The sequence below is a fragment of the Kwoniella mangroviensis genome, assembly GCF_000507465.2.
Source record: "Kwoniella mangroviensis CBS 8507 chromosome 1 map unlocalized Ctg01, whole genome shotgun sequence".
NCBI classification, from domain to species: domain Eukaryota; kingdom Fungi; phylum Basidiomycota; class Tremellomycetes; order Tremellales; family Cryptococcaceae; genus Kwoniella; species Kwoniella mangrovensis.
The window spans coordinates 8,871,618-8,889,472 of NW_027062533.1; the positions used below are offsets into that span (position 1 = coordinate 8,871,618).

Genomic DNA, 17,855 nt, shown 5'->3' on the forward strand with positions numbered 1-17,855 from the left:
CGCATTCACTTTCATAGATCCACATGACATTCTTCATTTATCATTGACAACTTCAATTTTGTATATATATATCGCCATATTCAGTTGTCATTCCCATACTATGCCTTAGGCTACCTCAAAGAACAAATGGGATTGTAATCAAATATCGGATCATGGAATATTCAATTGTAGACATTTTGTATATACAAATACACATATATGCATGGATTGCATGGATCAGCAAAGTATTACATGAAATACATACAAACTTATCAAGCTATACTTCTACAGTGGTGATCATTTGATGCAGGTCATGTTCGATTGTATTGTCTATTTGGTATTTATGTAGAAGATGTCGATTCACCCTCTAGTGATATTTGTGGAATCTTGGCTGATGGAATCTCAGCTACGTCCTTGAGTTTACTGGCTACTGCATTGGCGGACTACGGACAAGCGAGACACATCAGCTCAACTCGACCAATCACTTGCTTGTTAAAGATATCACACTTACCCTTGAGAATCCACCTAAATGAACATCAACAGCATCGAATTTCATCTTGATTTCTTTCTTTGTTTTGATCAAGTTGTCACGTTGTTTTGATAATTGATTGACTTGATTCTCGCGCCTACAAGGACAAGAATAAACCCAAAAATAAATCATGATATGTTAGTTTATTTCCTTGATTTTGTACATGGTCGATATTGTTTTGTTCTTATATCGGGTTTTGGTATGGGTGTATTAGAGGACAGGGCAGAACTCAGACTCACTTTTCAATCTCCTTCAATTCATGTTCCAACCTAGCTATCATCAGTTGATTCTCGTATTCTTCACTATCCTGAGATGCTATCACAAAGATACGAGACTAGTATCAGTACATCGATCTGGTTTTCTTTCGTTGACGACTTAAGGCCAAACTCACGCAAGGAACTCAGTATACTTTCGTCAGCGGAGGATAAGAATTCTTCTATGGATGGTAAATCCATCTCTTCGTATGCGGGTCTGCAAGATCAATTTGTAGGACAGATCAGCTATCTACAAAGCTATGCATTTCTCGCAGTGAAACCTTCAACCTATAATGTTCTATCTCCCCTCTTTTTTCGCAACACCCAGTCACCATATAAGACCAATCACTCACACGTATTCACTACATTTCCTCATCTCATCATTCACCCTCGTACTTTCATATTCGACCTCTCTCAACTCTTCATCGACGTTATCCAGCTCGTCCCTCGCCTGAGCAGCATTGACCCTAGCTGCATTGAGGAGTATCTGGGATTTACGAGTGATCTGCCTTATAGCTGATGTCAGGACTGTTATCGGTATCTGTCCTTCTGTTGAGTCGATGTGCGAGGAGATGGAGTTGACTAATGGGTCAAGGTCTGGTTGAGGTGATGGAGGAAGAGGTGAGGGGATCGGAAGGAGGAGGAGAGGGTCGAGTGGGGATGGCGAGGAGATGGTTTTGGGTAAGACCATCTCGTTGGTTTTTTTGGGTAATCGATGATTATGATTTGCGTTTGAGCTTGAGCTGTAAGTTAAGTGTTCTTGAAGTTGATTCTCGTTTGTGAAGCTGATGTGAGGGAGATGCCTGATTGATATCGTACGCGGGTGTAATCGATATTTGTTGATGTTGATGGATGGGTATAATCGTAAATCTCACTTTGGACAACTCGGAAGAACGAGGGATCATCAACCAAAGGATCGAGGACGGGATCAGATTGGAACTGGAACGAAGAAAAGTGATGATGTCACCATGTCTTCACACGGTATCCCTTGTTCAGCAGCCGAAATGAGATGACAGACAATGCTGTGAATCGGTACTCGTATGATATCAACTAAGATTACATGCAGTAGGAATGTACGAGGCCCCAATCAGAAGAAGATAGGTGGGCTCGTATATATACTCTGGTCAGCTGACACGTGGTACAGTGGGAGTCATTGAACACTGGATGCTGCGTGGTGAAGGAACAAGCCCCTGACTCACGGACCACCTCGACCTGACACGAGTACTAGTAGCGGTTGACTAACCTACGGTCAACCTGACTTTGCAACACGATATAGTTTACTGACCTGATTTCAACACATCTTCTTTTTCCTTCTCTTCTCCTTTTTCACCTCATCCCATCCGATATCTCACATCGGACACTACTAGATCAACAGCACTCCCCACCTCACTTCCAACCACCATGCCAGATCCTCCAACGCATCGCCCACTTCACCAATCGAGATGCTTACATTACATTTCCTTCCTTCCGTTCTCACTGGTCAAACTTCAGAAGCGAGATCACCTCAGCCAATCACCGCGACTTTCTTGCATTTCGTTCGACCTGCAAGAGAATACACAGTGCTTGCAACTTGAAGAATCTCCAGGTCTACATCCGCACCTTCGATTCTATTTCCACTTGGACTCATGAAGTACCTGTCGCAGTGTTGAAGGGAGTACGGTAAGCTTCCAATCTCGCTCGTTATGAACCCAGAACAGCAGATTTGCTCTTGACTCTGATCTCCAAATTGCTCCCTCCCGAGCAGACGCGCGAGGATCTCATTGGACACGTTCCGGTACGACAGATATAGCCCGCTTATCGCATGGACCTTGATCACCACGCTGCTCACCCCCACCTTGTTTCACTAGAAGAACTCAGCATTGAAGGATTCCCTCTGTGTCAAGATTTCGGCTCCGATATGCACAGACCTCTTCGTTTGCCGCCAGACTCTGTATGCAGGAGTCTAAAGTCCCTTTCCATAGACACTTCATGTACACAATGTTCGACATCTCTGTTTCGAGCGATACTTCCTGTGGCTGCAGACATCCGACATATCCGAATGGCCGTCAGCGCTACTTTGAAACCTACAACCCTTTTGAACGAATTGTTCAAACTCTGGTGTCAAGCCAATAATCAAACTGAAATCCCACTTGTAACCCTCATACTCGGTATTCACCATTCTCGTGTACGCCCAACCGCAGAAAATCTCAGTGTTACTCGCCCAATCACCGAGGGAGGCGCTGGAAATATAATTCCCTCGATAGGACGGTTATTTCCCAAGCTCCACAACCTTTCCATCACCTCATTCTCTGGAAATGGATACTTCTTTTGCGATATCCCATTTACGATTGAAGATCCCCTTAAAGTTCCAGAAAAATCAGATGATCCTGACGTTGATTTCGTGAGTTGCTTGCACAATGCGTTTCTGTAACATGGTACTAACGATGTTTGCTGAAATTTTTCGCTCTTCGCTCCCTCTTCCTCCCTTACCGCTTTTCGCACGGAACTCTGAAAACGGTCAGGTTGACTGCCTCTCGAATCTTCGATTCTCAAAAAACCTGCGATATCTCGACTGTGGTATCTCATTCCTTCCAGGAGCAAAACGCCCCGTCACATTTAATGCTCAAGTCTCCGTATCCAAGAAGGTATTCATCGATCAGCTCCGGTCATTCGACAAAGCATCTGACGAATATCAAGAACACCTGACGGAATTTCGAGATCGTCTCCAGGAACTGATCGGGATTGTTCTCCTTCATTTGCCATCTCTCGAAGGAGGTGCGTTTTGGGAGCCAGCACTGGGCAATACATATCCTGAACCGTGGCTCAGATGGCCATGGTCATTAGAAGCGGAAACCAAAACACCAAAAGATGATAGCGATGCACATGGTAAGAGAAGCAAAGACGGAAAAAGATGTGTGGTCGTTGACACCAAGCCCATCTGCTTCAAATACTCCTTCACGGTCGCTCAAAATGGTGTCAGTATACCTAGCTCACCCTCCAGAAGCTTTCTTACGGATAGTCAAGGTGTAGAAGAAGGGAAGAAGCAAGATAGAGATGGCGATACTTCCAGATGGGAAGAGGATGATAATTGGTGATATAACTTGATTTTACTGTCGAGATGAGTACTGTATGATACATACAGTAGGTAGTGTGACGGATGTGAACTATATGTGTATAGAAGATTCAACGAGGTACAGTAGTGTCAATATCAAGTATGTATCATCGCATGCAGTCCATCTCTGTATAGTATCATTCCTCTGCTTACTGCATTGACTTTCCTTACTCAGATCAATCCTATGTACCATACGGTTCTGGCAGCTCAGGAGACACAAAATGAGCCAAGGTCGACATTGCTGATCCACAGTAGTATTGAAGTTCACATCACCTGAACATGCAACATCGCCTCAGACGTCATCATGTCAGATTACCCTCACACCTCCTTTTCACCTTGCAGTCATCATGATGGCATCCACTGACAGTCTTCAGGATCCTTTGTCAAGAGTCAGGATTGTACGAGAGCTAAACTGTAAAAGTGCCCTGCGGCTGTGTTCTGTCTTACTCTCCTTCCGGACAAAATAGTCATGCATTGTATGTACTACAGAGTACGATCTTTTCCAACTCCGCTGCTTCTGATGAGACTCAATCTCCAACTCAATTCTGTCAGTCATTTGGTTTCATAAAAGGACTGAAACCCGCTCTCTTTTTTGATACACCTTGAGTTGGTAAAACCCACAGATCTCTTTTTCTAAACACACTCACTATGTCATCTTCAACCTCACAAGCTACTCGAAATTTGACTGAAGCAGATCTTCAATCCACAGACCCTACCACCATCTCACCCCCACCAAGACCAAATTGGAGGCTGCCGAACAGACAAGCGAGACCACAGTATTATGAAGGTTGGAAGACGGCTCTTGAAAAGTATCTTCCGAAGGTAAACTATGTGGGATCGAGCCTAGTCGTATTCCTTATATCGCTCCCGTTCACGCTGGGGAACTTCTCGTTTGTTTCGCTCGGAATCAAACCTGGCTTGACCCAACGACCTGACATCGAAAAGTGGACGCTGGATGATATTGTAGATTACACCAACACTGTAAAAGGACGTATAAGGGGACTGAGGGATGAGAAATCATAGTGCGCGGAAGATAATGAGAATTATAAAGATTTATTCGACAATAAGCTCAACAAGGATTTGTCCCTTCTGCGAAAAAAAGAGAATTTACGAGCAGATGGGAAAGGGGGAATAATGAAAATCGCAGATCGAAGAAAGATCATGGAAGATTTTCATTCTTTTGGACATTATGAAAGTTCGATTATGGATGATGTAACCTCCCAAATTCAGAAAAGATTACGGACGATTCTGAAACGAGAAGACTACTCAGATGACGAAATGGGGTTTAAAGTATTGAAAGATTTCGTCCATGCTAGAAAAGAATATCTGAATTCTTTATATGGATGCGAAAAAATTACCCTTGATAGGTTATCTGATAGAACATAGGAATTTCGAGATTTTCTAGATTCGTTCGATAAAGATATGAATGCTAGGACTATGAAGTATCTGGACAATTCCGGTAAGATTATGTTAGAACGAATTCCTTTTGTAGATCTGGGTAGTATGGGAATCGGTGTTCAAAAGCTAGTGGGAAATCCCTCGACAGTTGAAAAAGGAAATGAGACAAGGGATGATGAATTTAGTGAGCGCTTGAATCTGAACATCTAACAAAACATGTTTCTTCTGTGAGGTATAATATAGTAAATTACTCAAATATAATTCGATCACAACTTCGGGCAGAGCGTCAAAATCATACCCATTACACCACTACAAGTGTGATATATCGAGAGATACCATGCCTGAGCCCAAAGTACGAGAAATTGCTAGACATACATTTGGAGAATCCTTGGAGAATCTCAGATACAATCCCGATAGGATCAACGTCAAATCTGAGGGTGAGATCATCACAAGGGACGCTATGAGAATAGTCCATGATGTCGAAACACTCTATTCTGACTGGATCGAAAATTACAAATTGGAAAATGGATTAGATGATAAGGATGTTATTGCGCACATCAATAAACATAGATCGAGAGATAAGTCTCATACTGAAGAGGAAGCTACTAAAGCTGCTAATTTGAGAAAAATACAAGGTCAATTTGTTCATTCCATCAAGGATTATCGATCTACCGCTCAAATGGTGGTTGATGCGATCATTTCTAAAATTAATGATAGGGAGACTGGACTCGATCACTATAAGGATAAAACTCAAGATGATGTCGTGACTGAGAGGATGATAGGAGTATTCCTAAACAAGTTAAAAGCTGATAGAGATCGAATTTCTTCTTTGGCTTGACCACTGAGAGATCATTCGAAAGCCTTCTTCTTCCAAAGGAGAAAAAGAGGTAACATAACAGTTCTAGTGGATATATCTCGAAGTCGAAAGATCTAATTGAGCCTCGAAGAGGTGTCTTGTCGGAAGATGTGAGAACTTGGGAACATTTCGTGGGACTGGGTGGTGAAGAGAGGCAAAAGGCCAATATAGCTTTGACCGCTCTCACGGAGAAAGGGACTACCAACAGTCTCGATTCCGTGGTGATATCGGGGGAAAGTATCGCGGATACCATTTCTCAAGCAGAGATTGTAAATCCTATGGCAAATAGTTCAGAAGATGGTAGTCAAGATGGTTCAACGGCAGGGGAATTATCTTGGGCGGATATAGATGAGGATGAAGATAAGGTATGGGAAACTCAATTCGGAGCTCGTAAGTGGAATAATTCGTTCTATAGTCTCTTGATGGACCAAGCTGATATTAAGATATGATCATCTAGAGATACAAGCTGGACAGATCTCCTCAATCTGACACGATGAATCATAGCATCCTTACCATACTGTACAGAAAGAAGCATTGTGCCAGATTTAAAGGATTTCGCCACTTTGTTCAGTCAACTCAGAATGAGAAATTTTCCATTTTACAGTTTGGATGGGTTTGATCATGGTATCATATGCATGTCCGTCGGGAACATTAATTATTTACATCTAGGTGGATTTTCTCATGCATCTCGAATCGATACATGTATCCGGGGTCAAAGTGAGTGGGCCAATGAGATTTAGTTGATTATGACCTTTCAGTCCTCATTCATCGGTCAACGATCACCCGTCCTTTCTCCATCCAGTTTTACGCGTTTCATCCTTCGTTGGACAGTGTCCTTTTCATACCTAAATATAGGTTAATCGTATCTCTTGCATGACCTTTTGATGCCCAGTCCTCAAATTTGAGGCATACAATCATGGCCATATGTATACTGTATAAAAGGAACGCATACAATTTTTTTGGTCCCAGATCATGTCAGCCAAATTTCCATTTTTCCCCCATCAATTACAGTATTAGAAAATGCCTGTCCCGGACGATAAGAGATTACCTGTCACCCTTCTCTCAGGCTTCCTGGGAAGTGGTAAAACCACCTTGCTGAGTTATATTTTGAAATCTAAAGATCATGGTCTGAGATGTGCCGTCATCGTAAATGATATGGGCGCTTTGAACGTAAGTCCCCTCCTTCTGGTGTGGTACTTCCTCTTCCTCTTAAGCTGACGAGTCATTGTGACATTCTGGTAGATTGACGCAAGCTTGATCAAGAACCATAAGCTTACTCAGAAAGAAGAAAAGGTAGTTCAGATGCAGAATGGTATGTCCAGCCATCAGATATGGAATTCCGCAGTAAGCTGAAGGTGGATTGACTAGGTTGTATCTGCTGCACACTCCGAGCGGATCTGTTGGAAGAAGTTGCCAATCTCGCTGAGATGGGATCATTCGAGTAAGTGACATGCATTATAATTACAAGCAGCTATAGCTGATCGTATGTTACTCCTTCAGCTACCTGATCATTGAAAGTTCAGGTATATCCGAGCCTATCCAAGTGAGTATGTAGACCCCGCTTCGGGGATCTCGAATCTAACGAGGATTATTTTACTCCCATAGGTCGCCGAAACGTTCACGCCAGAATTTGCCGAGTCTATCGAAGGAACCTCGGTGGAAGAGATCGAAGAATCCCTTCCGGCAGATGACGGTACTACCCCCGAAGCTCGACGTCGGTTGGCTAAATTGATCGCTGAAGGAGGTCTGAGCAAAGTTGCTAAGTTGGATACCTGCGTTTCGATGGTTGACTGTACGACTTTCATGGACGATTTCGATACCACGGACTTCTTGACTGATAGACATGGGAAGGAGGTGGATCCGGAAGATGAAAGGAACATCACTGATTTGTAAGTACACCATCGGCCCGGATATACTGTTGCACCATGGCGAGCATGTCATACTAATCGTTTGCTTTTCTCGTGGTATGTCAGGCTGACCGATCAAATCGAGTTTGCAAATGTCATCCTGCTGAACAAGACGGACATGGTCAGTAAAGAACAAATCGCCAAGATCGAGAATCTAGTCAAAACACTCAATCCGTGAGTATAGCATATACCTATGAAGCTGGACCTGTTTGATCAAGGCTTACCTCATATACTCTGTGTAGCGGAGCCAAGATCATACGTACATCATACTCCAAGGTGGACCTCAAAGAGATCCTCAATACCAACTTGTTTGATTTCGCTAAGGCTGCTACTGGTGCGGGCTGGTTGCAATCCCTGAGAGAGAATACTCTGATGGAGATAACGGATTCTAAAGGAATTAAGAAGATGGTTCCTAAACCTGAAACTTTGGAGTGAGCCCACATCAACTCTCCATTTTTCGATCATCGCAAGAGCCACGCTAATCCATGATGATAATTTAGATACGGCATAAGCTCGTTTGTTTATACCGCTCGAAGACCTTTCCATCCTCATCGATTATGGGACCTGCTTTCTTCTCCCTTCTGTATCATCCAATCTGCTGAGGAAGAAGATGAAGATGAGGAGGATGAAGACGGAGAAGGAGAGGGAGAAGATGAAGATGTAGAGATGGACGAAGAGAAGTTGAAAGCACAAAGATTGGAAGAGATGAAAGCTGAAAAGGAAGCTCTGGATCTACCCTCGAAGGTGAAGTTTAAAAGGGAGTCGAAAGTTTGGAAAGGCGTATTGAGATCGAAAGGCTGGATTTGGTTGGCTACGAGACCTAATCTACATGGTGAATGGTCACAAGCTGGTGTAAGATTAAATTCTATTCTGTAATTCTGAGTGAGTATAGTGTAATGGCTGACGGTAAATGGGGATTGTAGGTGATGTGTACTATCGATGGTGGCGGACCTTGGATGTGCAGGATACCAGAAGATCAATGGCCAGGTGGAGGTGATCAGGAGACTATTGATGCGATAAAGCTGGACTTCATGGGTGAATGGGGTGATCGTGAGTACTTGCAGAAATTGAAAGTTCTTGTGAGGCGACAAGAGCCAATACATCTTTCGTCTTTTTGCAGGTCGTCAGGAACTCGTATTCATCGGTCAAGAGCTCGATCAAGACTTGATCCGAGACACAATGGATAAGGTGCTTTTGAATGATGACGAATGGGCTCAATGGGAAAAGGTGAGTCTTTGGTGTCGTATAACTTGGTACATTTCCATTGACGTGGTCTCAAATGATGTTCAATAGATCATGAAATCTCGTAGACTCAGCGATGACAAGAAGAACGAAAAGCTGTTCAACCTCTTTGACGGTGAGTCAGTGTCCGGAGACTGGAACTTGACTATGTACCACAGAGCTTACGAGACCATTGATAGATGGATGGGAAGCTTGGCCTGAACCCATTGAAGATGACGAGGAAGAAGGTGAAGGACACAATCATTCCCATGCTGGACACAACCATTCGGCGGTTCCTAAGAAAAAAGCCAAAATTTCAGGAGAGGAAGGGGAAACGCTTCTTCCTTGAAAGTTTCTATTTGATAGTCTCTTCCGTTGCTTTGTACATGATTTGCACATATATAGCGTAGTCTTCATGAGTGTTCTTCCAAATTTGATGTATATACCATTATTAGTCATTTACACTGTGAGCACATGACTTGAGTTTCGACATTTTCACACAATCAAAGGACCTTTTTTAAACATGAAACGGTGTTTGTTTGTTTACCTCGACATTTGTGTAATGTTCAACTGGTGTACGTGGGATGCCCATAAGTCTCGATCACATCTTTAGACTGTGTATGTGTACATTGTACTGTACACTGTACCAGTGGGAGGAGGTCTGTGTGGCGCTTTGATCTTCTCCGTGGCGTTTTGACCTGCACTCCTGACCGAAACATCCGGATTGACTTTGACAAATGCCCCACCTCACTGCAAGAGGTCCATCACATGCATATATACATATGTATCCATATCTGCTCAACTCGATTCCTTGACCAAATTCTGATCTTCCCTGCATATCGAACCTTCTGAGATGATCCTAAAATCCCACGTTCCTTTTACATTCATCTCGTTCCAAATGTCAGAGAACATCCTTGACGACGCGTCTGACCTCTTCCAATATGGTGGTGATACCTGGGGTGTAGATCATAAAGGTAGGCGTCTTCTGTCTTGGTAGACTAAATATGGCTTGCGGACTAACGTGGTCACTTAGACGACCCCTTCACACCCCAATACCAAGAAGGTACATTCCACACTACGACTGTGCATATGGCTTGGAGTAGGGTCTGTTGGGAGGGTACAGGTATCAAGATCCATGGTGCAAAGAGGGCTAAGTGAGTCAACAATCTAACAGTGTCCTCATAATGGATTTTCTCTTTACATGTATCCCCTTCTCAATCAATATGACCGTTGTTGTGATATATTCCGTCGTCGGTTTCTAGGCCATATATATGATCATTGTACTTATATGTGATACATAAATATCAGCCATGGCTTTTACGCCGTCTCAATCGACAATGCCGAGCCTGAACTACTCGACGGATACTCTAAGAAAGAACAGATCAAAGCTGAACTATATGTTGCGGATGGGTTGGAATGGGGTCAACATCAACTCACTATCTGGAATGTCAACAAATTCAATTTCATCAAGAATCATATTTGGTTAGACGTCGATTTCGCTACTATCGATGGTAACGCGTAAGTACAGATTCACCCTTCAAGCACGTGTCTTCGACCAAGGCAAGTGTTACCCATGTTGACCGAAATTTTGTTTAGTATCTCGTGCGACGGTCTTCCTGAAATCACCGCCGTCCCACAAGATCCCGGAAACTCCACATCCTCGGTATCTATCACAGCTACCGACTCTTGTACCTTTTCCAACAGCACTATCTCAGCTTTCACCGTCGATCCAACTACAACTGTTACGAATACTGTGGGCCTTACCACCACTCTCAGCTCTGGGGTGTCTCCAACTACCACCGTACAACTGAGTTTCACTGCGTAAGTTAATTTAGGTCATCCGTAGCAAAAGCCTTAGCTGACTGATCTCGATCTGCAGAGCTAGTTCAGCGTCCAACAGCCTCGCTTCCAATTCTAACAGCACTGCTCCGTAAGTTCTTATTTCGCATGTGCCAGGCTCGGAGCTGATTCAGCTTTTGTTGAGAATAGTTCTGCCAGCAGTACTGGTGCTTCGAGTGGTGCTCAAAGATTGGTTGCACCAGGCATCGAAGGTCAAATTGCCTTTGCTGGTATGATTGGTTACTACCTGTTCAGAACGTTCATGTAAATTAGATCTTATCTGCTTTCATATGGCCCGACACCCTCCTAGATATAAGCCCTACTGTTTAGGCATATGAAATACTGTTTCTTTGAAGTGTGTTGAAGTGATAGATTCCGGACGTCTGTCGAGTACGGCCGTTTTTATTATCTAGATTAATTTAGGATGTATATCTTGTTCCTGGCTTGATCAAGAGATTTATTTGAATCTCTGATGGTTAAGATTATTATCGAGGTAGCGTGATATGCACCGATCGCATCTCATATCACTGGCACTGGAGGTCATACCAAGATTATAGGTCAGCTCGGCACATACAGTATCATCAAATGTCAATTGTAAACCGCGCTGAAGCAGTTATCATGAGGTACTCGTAAGTATCATATTTTGCAAGTTGAGTTGCCGACTTCTTAATCTCAGGTTCATCGACGTAGAGCTCATTATACTCAAAGAACGCAGCTCAGTATTGAGTATTTTGGCGATCAAAGAGAACGTTCGTGAATTCCCTCGAGAAGGATGACGAATGATGGAGAAGTTGACAAAGCTGGATATATGTCATCAATGACCCTTTTGGCTGGAAAGCTGGTCAGCAATATTCCCAGCTTAGAAGGGAAGTGTGTACCGGGTGTATGGTTTTGAGTGGAAGCGTTCAAGTAGTCGTACTGAGTCAGATGCTAAAGGTGGCCAGTGAGGTTGTTAACGGCGGAACTTTTCTGAGGACTGGTGCCAATATGTGCGGTCTATATCAAATATGATTTTGGGAAGATCTTCAATTCTCTGTGCTTGCATGATCGATTTGGACCTCAGATTCATGCAGATCGGAAATACCTCTAGGGCACTCAAATTAGACCAGAAAGTACCCATCGATGCCTAAGAGCTGAAAGGATGTTACAGGAGGACGTTTCATCAAATCGCGTTCGGAGCTCAACAAGACCACCTAAAATTATGTATATAATCTCCCACAAACGTACGCTGGTACCCTCTACGTAAGTTCCTGTTTGAATTTTACTGAACAACCTCGTTCTATACAACACCTTCTTGAGCACCTGTCCGATATGTCGTCCACTTCATTAAGGTGCGATCACCGCCACGACCGCCAGCACTCGGGGGAGATTGAATTGGACCAACTGGGGGACGATACGAACATCGTTCCGCCTCCTCTGACTCATCGAGAGACAACTTGGTCGAGCACCGGTCAGACAAGGGTCAATACCTGGGGTTCAGCTGATAATACAGAATCATCAAAAGGGAAGGAGGCGATTAAATTTACCGATTTCGATGATGTCGAACTGACCGAATTGGAAGATATGGTTCCCCCACTACCAACACATTGCGATACCGCTTCATCAGCTGAACACAACAATAAGCGAAGACCCTGTGGCCAAAATGCTTCGCGAACATCTCGGAAGACGCTCGACCAAATCGCTCCTGTGATACACCCCAGATCAAATGAGCCAATCGAAACGGTGAGTAGCTGGAGCACAAAATGATGCAGCATATGTATCGTATGGCTGACTTGCGATTGTTCGCATTGCAGCTCATTTTCGATTGGCAATGGGGGCAAGGTCAATCGTACAGCAAGAAAGACCCACAAACAAGCCTTGACGAGCCTGTGATACGTCGTGATACCTATTTGAGTGTCTTACCACAATGGCGCGCCATTGCAGATAAGTATAAACAGAAGGCGGATGACATCAATAACTCTAAATATAAGCATGGTAGTGATACCGCTGAGTTCCACTATTCCATTATGGAAGAACACAAAGCGAGGGAAAATTACTGGGAAGCTTCTGTAGCTTGGGATACCTGCATGTCAGAACTATACGGAAGATCCATGGATGCTGCTGTTCGGAGTACAGCTAAGATGTTCACTGCAATCAAGAAAGAACAGAAAAAGAGATATGGACAGTCTACAGAGCTTGCCGATGAGGTATTGGCGAAGACTTGGAAAGAAGCAATGTATAATCATTTTGACGAGACGTTAAGTGACTTCTTACAGACTTGGAATCACCAGAAGCCAGTCAAGAAGAAAGAATTGAAAAAGGCTGATGAGCAAATGCGTAAACTTCGTGAGCTCCATCATGCCCTGAACTACGGGACGATCTCGATGAGCGGCGATCGGGATCATATCACTTGTACGTGGATATCTAGGACAATCGAGGAACGGGGACTACCTGGACCTGGTATTTTGGTTGGGAGAGAACCCAAAGATAAGTCTAGGATTGTAGCGGAGACGGGATGGACATGGAAGGATGGCCAGGTGACCTTCCTCGGTGCAGACTAGGACGTCAAGTCGTAAATGGTAGGGTGAACCTGTTGTCGACCTTCTATGAATGTATAGACTGCGGATGAATGTAATAAAAACAACCAATGAGAGTGTATGAGAGTAAAAGTAGCGAGTTCGGGATACGACGCAGAAACTTGCAGATCAATGAGACTTGTAATCAGCGGTATGGGGCATAAATACTGTACATACATGAAGTATTGCATCTTTCTACTGGATCTGAACAATCCCAAGACTCGTCGTCGGAGAGTCGACATTTCCAGTTTAATCTAAATCACTTTCTTCGTCTTCAGATAAATTCCTGCCCACTCTTCTCGACCTGCGATTACTAGTGAAGTATGGCACTGGCGAAGTATCGATCACGATGCTTGAGGTTTGCAATTGTAAACCACTCTCTTGCATTGGTCTCATCCATTGGAGAAACCTTTCTCCAAGTCCACATCAGCCATTCATCTTCCCTACCGTCCGCCGACTGATGGATTCCCCAAACAGATCATTGCTGCAAATTTGGTAAAAAGCTGATCATCTTCTGGACCATTGCCAAAATCGCTTGGTTGTATTTGATCTCGTATTCTGTCATATCATAATATGGTGTGGTTGAAGTCAAGTTATCATCGCCTTGAATAGATTTCCTGCGAAGGTACTCTCGTTGAGATTCACCTCTCCTAGGGACAATGGGTGTAGGTCGTTTCCAAGATATATTCAAGACGATACAAAGATCGAATTTTTTGAGGGATATACTTGGCAAACTATCACGGACTGGTGCCAGTATTTGTGGTCTGCGTCGACACTGATCATGGGAAGATCCCCTTCTTAATGCGATTAGAATCAATGAATACAATGACAATCAGGCCCGGCCCACACACGCATTGGCTGACTGATGCTGGAATGGGGGATTGGGTGTATGAAGCAATAGTCGTCTTGGCACGAAATTCTAAATCATCATGCATGGCACACTCGATACACTTTCTATCGAATCTAGATATTTCAATATACCGCCTGATATACATAGCTGTTACTGCCCACCGGTTTCTCGCTCAATCAATTTTCTTTTGATCATCATCAGGGATACGATCGCATCCATCCCTTCGGCGGAAAAGAGCGTCTCCCATCGAATGTTGTCCCACAGCCGATCACGCGATAAGGTTGTTGGGTCTATTAATAAGCCTAAACTCTTTCGATATACTCTGTCTGAAGATCTTTCTCCCTCTTGTTGGAGTCGGGCTGACTGGCGCTTTGAGAGAGGCCGCACATGATGGTAAGAATCTCCTCCGTAGCGATGGCGTTATCTTGAGATGCATGAGTTCCAAAGATTTCGTCCATTTGCTCTAATGTTTTACCTCTTGTCTCGGGAACGAAGAAGATAGTGTAAACAATCGACATGACAGCGAAGGCCCCAAAGAAGATGAAAGTGCCGTAGCTGATGTTTTGAATCATTGGTGGGGTGATCAGACCGATGATGAAGTTGTTGAACCAGTTTGAACAAGTGGTGATAGCAACACCTTTAGCCCGGTGAGCAGAATCATGAATCTCCGCAGCTGTCAAGATTTCTGCGTATGAGCGCAACGCTTAGGAGTGTATGTTAGGCCATGACTCACGCATAGACCAAGGGACGGGTGCCCAACCCATTCCGTAGGTGAGCATGAATATGAAGATGAAGGCGGCCCCCACTTTAGCTTGACTGGGGTAGGCAGGCCAATTGTGCTGGTATTTACCTATAAAAGGGCGTGAGTAGACTCTCTTAGCTACACATGACCAAAAGACTCACCGATCATAGCGGCGACAACGACATGAGAAATGGTCATACCAACAGCACCCCAGAGAAGAATGGGCTTTCGTCCAACTCTATCCGTGATGAAGAATGCGATAGTAACTGCACCGAGTTGAACGATGTTGAGGATACCACTAAGAGTGATTTGCATCTCAGAGTCCAGACCAAGAGTTTCGAAAAGGGTTGGTGAGTAGTAGATGAGCTGCGACCGACGCGTGTTATCTTCAATGATTCGGTCAACTAAGCAGCTGTGCAGGACTTACAGCATTGACACCAACAAATTGTTGCAAGAACATGAGCATGATACCGATTTGGGTCTTTCTGAAAAACTTGGGTCTGAACATGTCGGCCCAAGTGGCAGCTTCCAGCTTGAGCTGACTGCTGAAGCTATCCCCTTGGTACTGAGGATGGGCGCTAACTGCGACTTCCCTGTTTCTTACGGCTTCGGCTCGAATAGCAATCCACTCCGCCTGCACCCGGGGATCAGAGGCGGGTAATCTTCTCAAAGTCATGAGTGATTGTAAAGACTCCTCGTCACGGCCTTTAAAAGCCAGCCATCGTGGCGAATAAGGCAGCTTCCACAATGCGGCCGCGAGCAGGACACCTAAGGCGATCAGTCAGCTTCTGGAAATACTATACGCGGAGGTCTGTCTCACACGGGGCCATTTGAACAGTGAAGGGAATTCGGAAACTCCAGTCACTGTCTATGTGTCGTGTCGCGTAAGTCTAGATGATACGGTGAGCGTATATCGCATAGATTGAAAGCTGGGCACGTACAATGTAGAACATGACCACAATGCCGAATACTATTGTCCAAGCCTCCAGAACCAGTAGAGCACCACGGATATTGGGTGGCGAAATTTCAGAAATATACATCGGCGCACATGATGACAGAATGCCGATACCGACACCGCCGATGAACCGACCGACAACAAGTTGAGCAAAATGGTAGGCAGAAGCTTGCAGGATACTTCCAATGACGAACCAGATCATGCCGAAGGCTGGAGATGCAGCAATGTTTGTGAGATCACATGAGACGAGTTCAAGAGGGAAAGCAAACTTACCGATGGCATATTTTCTAGAATACTTATCCGCAAGGAACCCTGCTTGAATGGCACCAAGAAAGGCCCCTAGCTCAAGAAGGGCTGTCATGACACTGGTTGATCGTCCAGCTAAAATCAGTTCAAGAAAGGATTGTGCAAGAGAAGCCAAGATTTACCCTTTATTCAATCCCGCCGCAGAAGTAACAGTCTTGTCCGTTTCGGGAAATTGAGACAAGAATTGCTTCATCGTCAGAACAATTGAAACGATACCCTGATCGAACCCGAACAGGAGGCCACCAAGACAGGCTGAGACGGCGGCGGCGAGGACGAGGGGGTTTTTGAAGAGCTCAAAGAAGTCTGTCATACATGAGTTCGTCAGAGTCTGATGATTTATAGATCTTGATACCCATATTGGACTCACCACTACCTCCCAAGGCCTTGGCAAGGGCATGGGGATCATTGACGTAAGTCACGGTTTCTGGGTGAAGCTCTACTCCAAGACTTTCCAAGGTGGGGATCTTCTCCCTGGCTGGGGCATGTTGCGATTTGGACATTTCAGGATTTTGTTCAAGGAATGTTGTCAATCAAATTGTTGTATTGATGAAGTGGTAGATATTTGGTAGCGAGCTGCTGATGTGCAATGTTCTCGTAACGGGCTTTGAGGGGCAATTGGGGCCCATTCAAGCTGAGATACAGCTCTCTTTATATGCACTCAATCTGATAAGGTCACACCCCCAGAATAGATTTGCAACTCCGTGGTTCTCCAAATAAGATTCCGTGGGGTCAGCGTCGTCGGGAAACCCTTCCGAGCACTCTTCTGGGCATTCCCGTGTACCGACTGCAATGAGACGTGCACATATCGGTACTATATGTCCGCGAACGGAAACAGAAGTTGCACTAGTTGTCACTAAGCTTACAACACCTGCACATAGGTTCGATGGAAATGATCTGGGTGTCCGTTCTCGCGGTGTTCCTAGGCTAGGTTCCCAGGCTAAAGGCCACATCTGGGTGATATGAGGCGTACGCTCGCGTTAGCCCTCCGATTCTCACCAAGACAGCCGACGCAGGCCTTGCAAATAGCCTCTCTTCCTAAAGTCAATCCGGAGATATGACTTCGTCACTTCGGAGATAGCCGATGTTGCGTTTCTACGAAGATACGAAGATAAAAGATGCTCATGCAACTGTGATCAGCTAGGCCCTCGTCGCGTATCCCCGTATGGGTTGTTACAGTACAGGTCAAATTTGAAAAGATGGCCAATTGCACTCAGAATGGCCGGATACACATGTTCGAATCTGCCACCATCATCAAATCTGAACGCCGAAACACTTTCTCGGCTAACTTTCTTGCGGATTCACGTTGTGGTGCGAAGATAAAATCAGGACAGGGAACACGTAGCAAGTGGAGGTTCGCCACTCGCAGATGGGAA

At 44.5% G+C, this 17,855-nt stretch overlaps 8 protein-coding genes across 8 annotated transcripts; 6 read left to right on the top strand and 2 right to left on the bottom strand.

Moving 5' to 3' along the window:
• Positions 1 to 320: 320 nt before the first annotated feature.
• I203_103355 (uncharacterized protein) lies at positions 321 to 1,453 on the bottom strand (the record flags this gene model as incomplete). Its single annotated transcript, XM_019149331.1, has 5 exons — positions 321 to 422; positions 491 to 605; positions 748 to 823; positions 900 to 979; positions 1,116 to 1,453. 5 exons carry the CDS (start codon positions 1,451 to 1,453, stop codon positions 321 to 323), a joined length of 711 nt encoding a protein of 236 aa, XP_019001356.1.
• Positions 1,454 to 2,800: 1,347 nt separating this feature from the next.
• I203_103356 (uncharacterized protein) lies at positions 2,801 to 3,836 on the top strand (the record flags this gene model as incomplete). Its single annotated transcript, XM_019149332.1, has 2 exons — positions 2,801 to 3,142; positions 3,264 to 3,836. The coding sequence occupies 2 exons, from the start codon at positions 2,801 to 2,803 to the stop codon at positions 3,834 to 3,836; spliced, it is 915 nt and encodes a 304-aa protein (XP_019001357.1).
• Positions 3,837 to 4,501: 665 nt separating this feature from the next.
• On the top strand, positions 4,502 to 4,876 carry I203_103357 (uncharacterized protein; the record flags this gene model as incomplete). The annotated part of the gene is made up of 1 exon (XM_019149333.1): positions 4,502 to 4,876. One exon carries the CDS (start codon positions 4,502 to 4,504, stop codon positions 4,874 to 4,876), a length of 375 nt encoding a protein of 124 aa, XP_019001358.1.
• Positions 4,877 to 5,588: 712 nt separating this feature from the next.
• On the top strand, positions 5,589 to 6,596 carry I203_103358 (uncharacterized protein; the record flags this gene model as incomplete). The annotated part of the gene is made up of 3 exons (XM_019149334.1): positions 5,589 to 6,014; positions 6,173 to 6,497; positions 6,565 to 6,596. 3 exons carry the CDS (start codon positions 5,589 to 5,591, stop codon positions 6,594 to 6,596), a joined length of 783 nt encoding a protein of 260 aa, XP_019001359.1.
• A 531-nt stretch (positions 6,597 to 7,127) lies between these two features.
• On the top strand, positions 7,128 to 9,584 carry I203_103359 (uncharacterized protein; the record flags this gene model as incomplete). Its single annotated transcript, XM_019149335.1, has 12 exons — positions 7,128 to 7,277; positions 7,350 to 7,419; positions 7,476 to 7,548; positions 7,608 to 7,650; positions 7,713 to 7,996; positions 8,081 to 8,188; positions 8,257 to 8,445; positions 8,515 to 8,866; positions 8,938 to 9,064; positions 9,135 to 9,241; positions 9,308 to 9,371; positions 9,436 to 9,584. The coding sequence occupies 12 exons, from the start codon at positions 7,128 to 7,130 to the stop codon at positions 9,582 to 9,584; spliced, it is 1,716 nt and encodes a 571-aa protein (XP_019001360.1).
• A 549-nt stretch (positions 9,585 to 10,133) lies between these two features.
• On the top strand, positions 10,134 to 11,342 carry I203_103360 (uncharacterized protein; the record flags this gene model as incomplete). Its single annotated transcript, XM_019149336.1, has 6 exons — positions 10,134 to 10,209; positions 10,269 to 10,389; positions 10,544 to 10,753; positions 10,832 to 11,056; positions 11,115 to 11,165; positions 11,225 to 11,342. 6 exons carry the CDS (start codon positions 10,134 to 10,136, stop codon positions 11,340 to 11,342), a joined length of 801 nt encoding a protein of 266 aa, XP_019001361.1.
• Positions 11,343 to 12,385: 1,043 nt separating this feature from the next.
• Positions 12,386 to 13,614, top strand: I203_103361 (uncharacterized protein; the record flags this gene model as incomplete). The annotated part of the gene is made up of 2 exons (XM_019149337.1): positions 12,386 to 12,796; positions 12,868 to 13,614. 2 exons carry the CDS (start codon positions 12,386 to 12,388, stop codon positions 13,612 to 13,614), a joined length of 1,158 nt encoding a protein of 385 aa, XP_019001362.1.
• Positions 13,615 to 14,781: 1,167 nt separating this feature from the next.
• On the bottom strand, positions 14,782 to 16,982 carry I203_103362 (uncharacterized protein; the record flags this gene model as incomplete). The annotated part of the gene is made up of 9 exons (XM_019149338.1): positions 14,782 to 15,152; positions 15,213 to 15,329; positions 15,383 to 15,587; positions 15,649 to 15,989; positions 16,042 to 16,111; positions 16,163 to 16,386; positions 16,450 to 16,541; positions 16,605 to 16,785; positions 16,850 to 16,982. 9 exons carry the CDS (start codon positions 16,980 to 16,982, stop codon positions 14,782 to 14,784), a joined length of 1,734 nt encoding a protein of 577 aa, XP_019001363.1.
• Between the last annotated feature and the right edge of the window lie 873 nt (positions 16,983 to 17,855).